The following is a 13168-nucleotide window of genomic DNA, read 5'->3' on the forward strand; positions in this document are numbered from 1 at the left end:
GCACTCTTACACATCATCATCTCAGCATGTTGTGTTTTATATTTTTCCATAGCATACAAAAAAGCCTTGGCTCTGGGAAAGATGTGCTATGCTGTTAAGTTTGGGTTAGTCTTATTTTTGTGTAGAAGGGGGGCATGAAAAATACAGTTACTGTGTTTTCCTCCTTGACCTCTGACTGAGGAGAACACTTGAGGCATGGTTGTCTCTCAAAAAACAAACCCCGATGGTGGCCTGAACTTGCTGAAAGGACTTTCTGTGAATGCTGCTAGGACTGTCAATAGAAAGTAAGTCTTTTTACCAATTCCTTATTTTGGAAGAAAATTAAGGACAGAATACTCAGGTCATGCACCATCCACACAACTCTTCCAAGACATGGTGTCACTGTACTGCACTGAGTCACCCCTCTGCCAGCTCTTTCTTTCAGGTTATAGCAGTTGGTCTTCTGGTGACTGAATTTAAGATATTCCCTATCTCCTGCCTTTGAATCAGACCAAAGTTAGATCTTGGTATATATTTGCAGTGTTGTTAGGAACGTTTTTACTTTGTGTTTGTACTAGACCTAGTCCTTGCCAAGTCACTCTTTCTCTAAGGACAGCTCATGTTTTCTTAGTTATGTACTGCAGTAAATCAGAGAAATACTACTTCTGCTTTAAAAACTAATTTGTCATTTATCAAGCTCAATCCCAATGTACTATGTGTGATCATACATACATATCACCTAATGGGATATTTTTACGTTCTAAAATGTTTCAGAAACCATAACAGAAAGGATACTCAACAAACTGTTGTAAGATATTTTCTGGGCCAGAGTTCTCATCCTTCATTTCTCTTTGTTTACCGTGCCACATGGGAGCAAGAAAGCATAGCTATACCAGGACTGTATGAGACTGGCACGCTAAAGGGGAGCAATTGAGTCTGAATTCTGTTGGCTGCTGTTGCCATTCTTTTTATGCTCAACGAGCAGGCTGTAACCCTATAGAAGTGGGTTAGCAGGATGCAACATGGCTCCCAGCTGACATAGTTTAAATAAAAGTTGCATAGGTGCAATATATAGCTTGCAAATTTGACTTACCATAATGTAGGCTTATAGCAGATCATTTCTCCAGTCCTAAGAATGATTAGTGATATTAGAAATCAAAGTAAAACTTCCCAGTAAAAACCTGGAGAAAAACACTGATAGTCCTACTCCTCTGCTTTCTTTGAAGCAAATAGTTTTTCCCAGAGGAAAATCAGTTCTGTCATATCCTTTCTTTCTAGGATGTGGTGCAAACATCCAGTGCAAAATCTTTTCAAACACTTCTTTAGTGGTAGGTGGATACACCACCCTCCCCACAGTCTGCTGCATGGCCTCTCATTATATTATCAATTCCTTTTTATATCCCTTTCGTATGACAGCTATAAATAAGCACAAGTCTCTTGCAGCCAGGATTCACTCAAAATAAAATTCATGGGTAGGTAGCCGTCAGCCAACTGACTACTATGTCATCACAGTTGCAATTTGAATGAATTACAGACCATAGTATCCATTGGTCTGAGGGCCTGAGAGCAAGAAGAGTGGAACAAATTGGGACAACCATCTGGAATTTAATACAGATTTCTGAAAATTTTTCAAACAGCATGCACTGAACTTCATTTAACACCATTTCCACGTAAACTGGAATAATCTTCTGTTACAGGCCCTCTTTCATATAGAAGAAAAAAAAAAGAAAAAAAAAAAAGCCCAAACACAATACATTGAATACACAACTGGATGGTGCTTATTTTGCTCTGTTCTAGCAAAGGTTAAAATGTCTGGATCAAAGTTTCACAGCACACTGTACACTGGGTATTGGCAGCTTCTCTTCAATGCTGAGGAGTGAGATGTCCTCCCCTCTCCCTCCCACACTGCTTGTAGAGTGCAGTGCCCCATGATGATGTTGCCAGGCAGACTTAATTGTGCATGCTCAAAGAGAAAAATGACATCCACACTTGGGTTAGTGCTCTCTGTGGCAAGCTGACAAATCCCCCAGCTGTCAACTAACCTCAAAGGCAAGTGTACGTGGCTCTAGCTTATGTCTGCTTGAATTCTGCCCATAGGCATTTATAAGCTGAAACTCATATTGGCTGCACACATTCAGAATGTTACTGAGAGAAATATATGGTCTGTTTTATCTGTTTTGGTCTCTAAGGATGACCCACACAATTAAGGTTTATTTTTCAGAAGCAGGTAAAGACAATCATTTTTTTGCATATGTGGCAAGTGAAAGGACATAATGTTTATAGCTATGGATCTGGCTTAGTTGCTGATTGCTTAGAGAAAATCACATTTCTTCCTTGGACTCAGATGGATTATACTTATTTTTTTATGCATTTTGGGGAGTTACTATCTGCCAGAGAGCTGCAGGCATACAAAATGGCCTTATGTAAGTGCCAATATATATGGGCAAATGCAAAGAGGCATGTGGCATTAGTGCAGTATTGGAGTCACAGAAGAGGACTTCTGGCAGAAGCATTATCACTCGTGGTGCACTGCAGGCTGTCCATCTAAACCTATCATTACCTGGCACCTATGCTCTAGTAAAATAATCAGATCAATCTGCAGATGGGCAAAAATCCATCTTAACAGATGGCTTTGGCTGTAGGTAACCAGGAAACCATGCATGTACATTAGATATGGGTTCAGAGAGCACAAGCCTTATCTAGAAACATGAAAACAGCTGTTAGTTTTAACAAGTCCATGTACTGTTGAAAGCATATGTCATACCCATCAGAACCTACACAGGATGGGCTAGAGTGTGCTTCCATCATTCTGATTAACCTTGCAGGAATTACTTGGTCAGGTATGGTCTCTGCTATAGGTTAATGTTATGCTTTACAGTGAACTTTGAGACTTACAGAGACAAAGAATGAAATTTGAGGATGCCATTCCATCCACCTAATTTACATGCCCAGCTGAAACACTGGCTCACCTTAATTTTAAGTGATTGAGAGGGCTGTCCAATCTACCTAGCATAATTTTCTTAGCTTCCTAAGTAGACAGAGATTGGCTATAGGTATGCATAGGAAAATGTTCAATATATTTACATTTTGAATGCAATTGAACCTTAGAATTAAATCTTTGAATATAAGTAAATGATAAAATACCTATATCAGCCCAGGATACAGTTCACCAAGCTGTTCTGATAGTGAGCATCCAGTGCTAATTATGTTTTTTGTAGCACTGGTATTAAAGCACTCAGCTAGGAAGTGAGAATTCCTGGGTTCATGGCCTCTTTAGTAATAAACTGCAAATCCTCACCCCATGAGTCCAGGTTAGCGTTTTTCACCATGCTTTGAAGCTGAATCTTAGCACAGCTCACAGTCCACAGAGAACACAAAGCAGCAGTGACTATAGGGCGTTCCTCACCACTGACTGTTTTCACAGACATAACGCTTCCCCATATACACAGGAGAGCTTGAGGACAAGGTCTCTACTTGTGTCCAAAATTAATTTGTGTTTATCCAAAAATTAAAAAATAAAAGGGCTATATTCACATCATTTTACTCCAGTTGATTCTCTGGATTTTCTGTACGCTACTGGCTGGCTATGGGTTTTCTGAAGCAGCTACTCGAAATTTCAAGCTAATTGTTACTTAGGCTTCCTGAAAATAGCCCCAAGATAGCAACATTAAGATTTATGGGAGATTGTCTAGCTTCAATGAATCTGTGCACGTTTATGGGCTCTAAAGCTCTTTTACTGATGCTGAGAGCTGGGCAGGATGCAGAAGTGCCAAGAGAGTTCAAATCCATCTCCTTTTGCCTTCCTGCCTCCTGCTATGCTGAGTGCAGGAAGGGGAGAACCCAGAATGGGGAATAAATATGAATGTGAATATGATTCTTTCTGCTGGCAATAGTTTCATAGAGTATTATAAGCCTGAGAGAGAAAAGTAGGTTTAGTAGTTCAGGCAGTACAAACAGATTTTTAGAGCCGTTGGACCATATTTCTCATCTTGACTATTCAGGTCTACTGTAAAGAGGTGAGGGTCACTTTACAATAACTGACTCTTTTGAATACAGAGTCTGCCATAGATATTATTTTAAACCTCTCTACATAAGCCAGCTGTAAATTTGAGGTATTCATGCCTTGGGATCTTTAAGAAGTAAGTATCATTATACAGATATTAACCACAAGAAAAGCATTTATTTTTTGCAACTTCTTTTTCACTCAGTTAAAATCGTGAAAAGTTTGATGCCTCAAATCCATGCTAATATGTATGCAATAGGTAGCTTTTGGTCTGTAAATTTAAGTTATTGTGTTAATCTGTTCTAGTCTTATAAAGACTGTGTGGAGGATAGTCTGCCCTTCACATGATACACAGCTAGATTAGTTGTACAAGGAATGTGAGTACGCTATAAAGCGTCATCTGTATGAAAGACCAAGTGAGCCCCAGTCATACCTCAAAATTGTCAGTGTGAAGAATTGTGATTATCATTTTTGGTTTGACATGCATAAATCTGCATTCTTAAAGTAGTTTGCATTTAACCTAAATTACTTTCCCCTTAACTAGATAGAATGAAACTCATCTGTCACAGATAAGAATAAAGATATTTATTAACAGTGCAAAACATTCATACACATGGAAAGAACCTAAACTTGCAAAACACATCAGGACAGGAGATCACAGCCCTTAAGAGATAGATTTATCCTTGACTTCTGTGAGCCTTTGTTATGGTAATGGCAGATATGTATTTCTGAAATCCATTGCCTCTGTCTATGGCTTACCCTTTGATTTCTTTATAAACTCTCCTTCCTTGTCAATGCATGTTCTTTTTAATTCAGATCGGGTTATGCAGCTTGCATCATACGTTCCTATTTTTTACAAAAGCATTTTTTACATTTCCTAGCTTACTTGCCTTCCCATCTTTCCTGTACTTCCATGCTAGAATAGCCCGTGGATGAGCTGTCTCAGGTCTGATTTTGATATTGACAGCTTTGCTTTGTTCCTAGAACAGCCAAGGCAACTGAGTTAATTAACCATTCCACATCTTCTTAAGTAAGCATTGTTGTGGTAGTTTGGGATAAATGTGTTCACGTAGCCTAGAATACTAAATGTTTTATCTAAATATGTACTTTGGTTTGGGGCGCTTAGATAAACATTGTGATTTGATGGCTTTGGGTTCTAGTGGCTTTGCTAAGATTGTAAATTCTTGGTGTATCTGAAAAGTTGGGATAAATATTTAGGTAAATAGACATGGATGTGAGTGGTTAGCTCACCTACAGTGGATTGTTTGCAAGCATTGACTGCTGTGATGTACATACACCACTGAATTAACCTGTATGTAGACAATAATGTCATTAAATATAAACCAGAGCAAATTGTGTATGTTAATGATATGTTAATTTAAGCTATGAGATTTCTAAATTAAATAAAATTTGTAAATACAGTACATTTCTCATGAGCCTTAATATAGGAGTATTTTTTCTGAAACAATAAACTACTATAGTGTATAGCTGCTTAATTACACTTTGTCTAGTACGAGCATGTCTTGCCACATCTACTCTCACTTGGGACTAGATACATACGAAACATCATCAGCATAATTTTGCTCAAGTGCTAGGCTCTTGTGTACTTAGCCAAAGTTAAATATTCAGTGGGATACTCTGTAGCAGTTATGAAAGATTAATTCTGTTTCTGTTTAATGAATGAGTTGAAGTGAGCATTTCCTTTGAAAATTTCAGATTTCAGATTTTGATGTTGTGGCTTTTATTATTCCTTTTAAAGGGCATATAGCATAAATGATCTATATAGAGTTACATATTTAATGGAAGTCTTTCTCTTTCAGGATACGCTTCCGAGCATTCTAATTACTCCATACACCTTTTTGTCTTTTTCTTGCTGTTTCAAAATACATTGTTCATATTTCTTAAGTGGGAATACAGCTGGAAAGCAAGGAGAATTGTGTAATAGAGTTATGCACATTTGCAGATCCTGCTGTATTTATAAATTTAATTTGTATTTTCCTTTCAGTCAATGCTAAGATTTTTAATGATATTAATATCTGAGCAAGGAATTGTGGCTTTGAGGCAGTTTCTGTTAAAAGTTCATTTATACAACAATGTTCCGAAGGAAAAAGATTAAAGTAGCAACATAGAAAATTTCAGTTTGTGTTCTTTGCAGGCATTTCTTTCTTTTTTATTTTCTTCCCCCACATCTTTCTCTAACAAAATTTACTTACATTATTAATGAAATTCACTCTTAGCACTCTTAGCACTGCTGTGGAATCTGAAGGGCAAACTCAATCAGCAAGCTTGAAATTATAATCCTTGCAAAGCCAGTATGAATGAATAACAGATGACATTAAGCAAGGCACAGGAAATGGTACATTTAGTTATTGCTGTAAATGTGATCTGATTGATTCTATCTGTTTCTTTCCCTTTGTGTTTTACAGAACATATTTATTTATGAAGATGTCTTTGTCTTATTACCATGTTAAAATGACAGAAAAAATGTGTGAAAAGTTTTGGGGATTACTGTGAACTGAAAGCTATCATCTGGTTTACTAGCAAATTGGGGATTTACTTATAATTATGACTCTGCTGCAAATGTCACATGTTGTTTTGTATAAATATAGTACTTTTCTGAATTGCATTATTAGACTTTATTCCAGCTGCACTCCGTAAAAATTTAGAAATTTAGAAGTAAAATTATAACCAGGCCTACACTCTAGGAGCACAAAAAGGTCAGCATCATATGTTTAAACAGATTGCCCAGGCTTCTGATTCAGTAATTTAGGAAAAAAGAGGCTTAGCTCTTTAGTGGGATCTCTTTAGGATGTATTCCTGAGATTAAACAAAAAATAGTGGCAAAACTGTTTGAAAACTTCCTCTTCCGTTTCTCCCTCATCACTTAAACCTCCCTTAGGTCACCAGCCTCTCCAATGCTCAACACAAGAGTTGGATTTTGTTTTCTAGCTTTAGTTGTTTTGTTTCATATATCACATTTGCCAAAAGTCATCCCTTCCAACAATAGCTCCTGTTGAACAAGGGAATCTAAAAGCAATACCCTGGGTACAGATGAGAACTTCACAGAGTCACAGAAATGTCTATTGGAAGGGTCAACTGAAGGTCTTCTTCAGTATTTCTTTCCAAGCACTTCTACTGCCAACAGTAAACAGAAAATCAAGGCAGTTATGTCTCTGTCTAGTTGAGTCTTGAGTATGTGTAGCCTATTCAAGGTTTGCAGTAACTTTCTTCCAATAGTGCTTTAACTCAGACTGTTATTTCCCAGCCTCTAAAAATGTATGGGCCTGGTCACTGCAACAAATGTCTGGAACTCTGCACCACTTCTTGTTGACCATCAAGAGGTTTCTGTTGGTCCTTCTAGCTTCTTAAATTCACTAAAACTGCAGCTCTGTAATTATCTCCTGATCAAGGGATGTAATTGTCCTGCTCCACTCTGAGCTTGTGTGGCCTCACGTTGAGTGCTCTGTGTAGATTTTAGCACTGTAATATAAGGACATAAAACTACTAGAGTGTCTAAAGAATGGCTGTGAAGAGGTGGAAGTGTCTAAAAGGAGAAGCTGTAGGAGGAGTGGCTAAGGTCATTTAGTTTGTTCCGTCATTTAGTTTGTTCAGAGCAGAGAAGGCTGAGGAGAGGCCTCATGGCCACCTATAGCTCCTCACAGTGGAGTAGAGGGGCAGTGCTGATCTCTGGTGATGACAACAGGAACCAAGGGAATGGCATGGAGCTGCATCAGGGGAGGGTCACCACCACCCACCCACCCCAAAATGGCAGTGGGGTGCGGGTGGAGGCGGTAGGCACTGCAGCTGCTGACGGCGGGCAGCGGGGTTCACCAGAGGGTGGTGCACATGCAACAAGCTGACCAGGGCAGTGAGCAAAACCCTGAGCTGCCAGAGTTCAAAGAGCGTTTGGACAACACTCAAACATAGCGTTTGAATTTTGGATGGTCTTGTGTGGAGCCAGGGGTTGGACCTGATGGTAGGTGTGAGTCCCTTCCAGCTAAGGATATTGTATGATTCCATGGTTCTATCATTTTCAGTGAGTCAGCCATTTACTGTTAGTATTATCTGCAAATTTCTTAAGCCCATTTTGCTGGCAAAGAAAGCTGATGATATATCTGGCACCAGAAATTTGGTACAGATTAGAAATTGGTGAAATCCAGGTTCTGTCTCACTGTTCGTTTGGTCTAACTCAACTAGAAAGAAATAAGTGTCACTTGTAACTCAGCCTAGACAGTTGCCCATCGGAGAAGAAGCAGGTACTGTAGCATTTTTGGATTCTTGAATTCTATTCCATTACAGTTTCCTGTTGAAGGATTTAGGATTTGAAGTGTTGAAAACCTATAATACTTTCTCTTTTGAAACACTAGTTAACTGTTGCAGAGTTCTCCTGCCAGAGAGATGGCTACTGCAATGAACTCTTATTATCGTGCTCAGCTGAAAGCAAAAGAAAAGAAAAGGGAATTCTGACCAAGACAAAGGCTGTAAAATCAGTTAAAATTACCCAGTATTATATGTTTTGAATCACTGAGAAAAGGACAGTCATCCAATGTTCTGTTTACTGAGCTGGCAGAAACTTGCGGTGCTGTGGAGTTGATAGCCTGCAGACTTAGAATGGGCCTATTTAATATAATTGAACAATTTTATACGGTAAACATTGCCTTGTTGCTCCTAAAGAGAGCTCCTTTCAAAAGTTCTTTAGTGGATATACAGAATAACTGAAGGCAGCAATCAATGATGATAAAATTCAGTAAATTATACGACTGTAGAGTTTAATTTCATAATGCTGTAATCACTGGTATGTTTTTGTGAAACTGTCCAGTCAAAAGCATGCATTGTACATTTTGTATGCCAAAGTGCAGTATTAGGTGAAATCTGTGCTTGGAGTACATAAAAGTAGACAATGCTCTCTGCCAGCAAAGTATACCAAATATTTATAAAGTTTTTCCTTTGTTCTTATTTCACACTGTTTCAGATTTGTACCTTCTGTATGTGAAAGCCTATTTGCATCTTGTTTACAGATACACTTTGAGTTTACACCTTATGTGCCTTTTGTTTTCAATTTTGCATGTACATCTTGTTTATAGCCATCTTAAATATACACATAAATTTGTCTGACCGCATATTATTGATATTTTTCCAGTCCACAAATACATAAATTTCATATCATCTGTGCATACAAAAAAAAATAATATTGCAGCCTACAGGTAATAATGCAAGGCAATTCATCCAGACAGCATCTGTGTAGTTTCTTTAATTTCTGTTTTGAGTTGAGTTGTTTGGCAGCTCAGCCAAAATACAACATTTCAGGAAGTTTCATCTTTTGCATTTCAGGATTATAATGATGAAATTCGTCAGGAGCAACTGAGAGAGCTGTCATATTTGAATGGTTCTGAGGATTCGGCACGTGGACGGGGTATTCGAGGAAGAGGGATCCGTGTGCCACCTGCAGCTCCTTCAAGGTGTGGTAGCCTAATCTGTTATGCTAATAGTTTTAGAAAGTGTAAACAATAGCAAAAGAAGCAATTAAAAATAAAAATTATAGACATCACAGTCAGTAAAGGTTTTTCTTCCGAGAACTTGTGCTATCTACATAGTTCCGGGCTCTCCAATCTGTGATTTACAGGTCATGGGGTGGGGGGGGGAGGGTTTACAAGTAACAGACTGCAAATCAGAACAGATTATGAAGCTAGTGGAAGGATCTGTCTGGGAGAAAATATTGAAATGCTGATGCAGAAGCAGAATAGTTGGTGTTTCAATAAAATGTCAATCAGTGCTGTAGACAGAGAAGGCTACATAGTTTGGATAGCTCTTTATGTGCCAAATCATTACTTATTTTGGGCATAATATATGAATAACATTATGTCTATAGTGTAAATATTAAATTGTATTTTATTTGTTATATATATTATCAGTTCTATATGAATTTCACTGATATCGTCTAAAAGGTTTGGTATATGAATGTTTCCTGAATTCCTGCAAGTATTGTTGTATGTGTGTGTGTGTATTGTCTACAGATACCTCTGTTTGTTCATGAAGACAGTATGTAATCTAATTATAACCCTTATGGCTCATTTTTGAATGTGAATCCTTAAAAATTTGTTGCCTAAGGTATTTAAGTTGTCAAGCTACTTGTAGGCCTCCACAGGGATTATTTCAAGAGTGGTGCTAAGAAAAACTTACTTTAGAACGAATGTAATACGGAGCTTCCTTGATTGTACTCAAAGAGAAGTTGCTCTTTGGTAATTGAGCTGGCTGATCCTACTTGTGCCCCTTTTTCCTTCCTGGAAAGTGTTTTCCCTCAGCTCTTGATTTTTTTTTTTTTTTTTTTTTTTTTTTAATCTGTGATATGTTACACATGCCCAAGACATTGTACATTTGACATTCATGACCGTCTTCTAATGGAAGTCTTCTGAGGGTCAGAAGTTAGATTTCCTTGCTACTAAGATCTGTGAGGGACTTGATTGTGATGTTCACAAGGTCATTGCAACAGACAGGCAGTTTTAAATTGGTTTAAGTATAATCAGTGGACTTCTGGCTTCCATTTCTTGTTGAACATTCTGCTGACTGGAGCACTAGGACAGACAGAAACTAGGATCTTGGATACTTTCCTTACTTAACAGTCAGAAATCCCAGTGTTAAAAAAAAAAAAGAGTAGGGAAAAAAAAGAAAAAGAAAAGAAAAGAAAAAGGACCTGAAATATCTTACGTTAAATAAGTTGCTCTAAAAGTAATGCCTCCTATTTGTTTCCATGGAAGCTACTACAATACAAAGAATGTAATAACCCTATTTGGTGGAGCAAATTCTCAGCTGCACCACTATTCTTCAACACAGTCAACACCATTACCTATGCCTTTTCACCAGTGATGAACAAGAGCCTGCATGCTGCACTCAGAAAAATCTGCAATCTTATAAAAAGCAGAGGTGACCCACTGTAACTTTCACCAACACCATTGCTGAAACACACCACCCACCACCTCCCTGTGCTCACATCCACTGTCTGGTCAGCATAAATATTCAGCAGGCATCAATGAATGCCAGTGGGTGTATTTTTTTCCTCATGGAGGAATTCAGTTCCACACCTTTGCTTCATATGCACTTCCATGTCAGACACCATTCTGTCAGACTGCCACTCTGCTGCCATCTGTCACACAGCAACAAAATTTAATAGAATATTGGTAGGAAGGTTCATTCACTGCTGCCATACCACAGATATCCGCCTCTGATGTCTTAGGTCAACATAATAACATATAAAGCATTACTTTCAAAGCAGCCTTCATATGTGCATGAAGTTACATACTCAAACATGTAGTAAAATAAAGATAATTGAAAGCTATATGCTAATCCAATAGTATGAATTTAATTGTGTCAGCAGTGAACCAGCCAAGGCTCATACTGCTATGGGAATCCTGACTTGCATTCACATCTTCGGACCTGGATGTTAACTGGTGCCAGTCACATCACAGTCAGTTGTACCAGGCACTTGCACAGTCTTCAAAAAGGGCAGCATGCTAGAAAGCATACAGGTCTGAAAGGAAAATCATAGATTACTTCTCTGATATATTCTCCTAGTTTGGCAAATCTAGTTACCAGAACCTCTTTTTAACCAAGATCAGCTGCTGCTTCTGACATACCGGTGTTTTGGATATAGCATAAATAAAGGACAGGATGCTAAACTAAACTTTCTCTGCTTGTCTATATGCATTGTACCCACTATGTAAAGTGGGAAGGCCGAATCTCATGCTATCCTTTGCTTGTGCTGAACTAAATTAAACAGGAGGGAAAGTTCTTACTCTCCTTTTCTGCTATCCATCATCATCTTCTGCCAGACAGATTCTCCCATCCACCAATAAGCATGAGACTGACATGATGACTGCTTTTGTATTTTGGAAGCAATAGAAAAAATCCTCATTTTTTTCTTGTTTTGGAACTACTTCAGAGTAACTCTGCAAACTAAATCACAATGCCCCAGGATTTCATTAGTACAAATAAAAAAAAAAAAAAAGATCAGATGTAAAAAGCACTCAGTAGCTTAGAAATAATGTCTTTCCATAACAGAAGTTCTGCATGAGATACTGCCTAAAAGAGCTTGACATCATATTTGCCAAAACCCATAGCAGTATGACACTTTAAATTGCAGTAAAAATACAAGAGCCCTTATAGTGGGGTAGTACTTGCCTGTCCTCCCTTAACATACACCCCAGTGCATTCACTTCTTTTTGCTCCCACAGGGGCCGTGGGGGTGCGATTCCTCCACCCCTCCCTGGACGAGGTGCCCAAGCCCCTCGAGGAGCACCAGTGACTCGTGGAGCTCTCCCCGTCCCACCTGTAGCAAGAGGTGTTCCCACACCTCGAGCAAGGGGGGCCCCAGCGATCCCAGGCTACAGACCACCCCCACCACCTGCGCATGAGGCATATGAAGAATATGTAAGTAATTGCATACATCAGTAACAGATGTGAGCCAAACTGCTACGGTGAGCTACCAGTACCTCTGAAGCTGAAGAATCTAGTCAAATAAGCTCTCTGTCTCTACTGCATACCTCCTCCTGGTGAATCACAATCTAGGCGTTATAATGTGGCAGCAGAATTATGTTTGGGGTGATGTGAGTTCAGAGAGCTTTTCACAGCTTAGTTTTGGATATGAGAAGATTTTGCTGGTTAGCTCTCAGTATATCGCAAAAGAGCAACAGAGGCTATAAATGTAGTCTGAAAACTGCTGTAGTTGAAAAATACTGTTTACTGTAGGCAAAGTTCTTAGGAATAGCAAGTAATATCCTTTCTAGGAAAATAAGATTTCTTTATTCTGAATCCTTATTACATAAGTTTATATGGATTTTTTACTTGTATTCATAGTTGTCTTACAGATGCCTAACAAATAGAAATACAGGTAATTTTCATGTAAACTGATACAATTATGCATATTTAGCAAGCAGTAGTAGTAACTGTCACCTTTTCTTATGAAGTGTTACAAGTAATTGTGCTGTAAACATCAAAGCTTTCAAGTCATCCTCATTAATGTTCCCTCCTGGAAGTATCACCATAACAACAGATATTCAAGTAGAGAAAAAAATGCCATCAAATATAGAATCTGACTTTTCTGAGCTGTAACAAATCCAAAGGTAAGAAAGATGAACATCCCATCCACACTTTAATTCTATCACTGGGAGGGCCATTGAGAAGATAGAATTT

General features: G+C 38.4%; 1 protein-coding gene across 33 annotated transcripts in view; it reads left to right on the top strand.

Annotated features, from left to right (window-relative positions):
• The window catches only part of KHDRBS2 (KH RNA binding domain containing, signal transduction associated 2), a 339549-nt gene that overhangs the window by 198298 nt on the left and 128083 nt on the right, over positions 1-13168 (top strand). For all 33 annotated transcript variants that reach the window (XR_005859018.2, XR_005859021.2, XR_005859038.2 and 30 more), the window contains 2 exons: positions 9314-9441; positions 12211-12406. Coding sequence is in view for 2 of the 33 variants with exons in the window: in XM_426201.8 (XP_426201.3) it covers positions 9314-9441; positions 12211-12406 (324 nt within the window). In the remaining 31 variants the exon portion in view is untranslated. The remainder of the gene's footprint in view (positions 1-9313; positions 9442-12210; positions 12407-13168) is intronic.

This window comes from Gallus gallus, chromosome 3 (genome assembly GCF_016699485.2).
Source record: "Gallus gallus isolate bGalGal1 chromosome 3, bGalGal1.mat.broiler.GRCg7b, whole genome shotgun sequence".
Taxonomy (NCBI): Eukaryota; Metazoa; Chordata; class Aves; order Galliformes; family Phasianidae; genus Gallus; species Gallus gallus.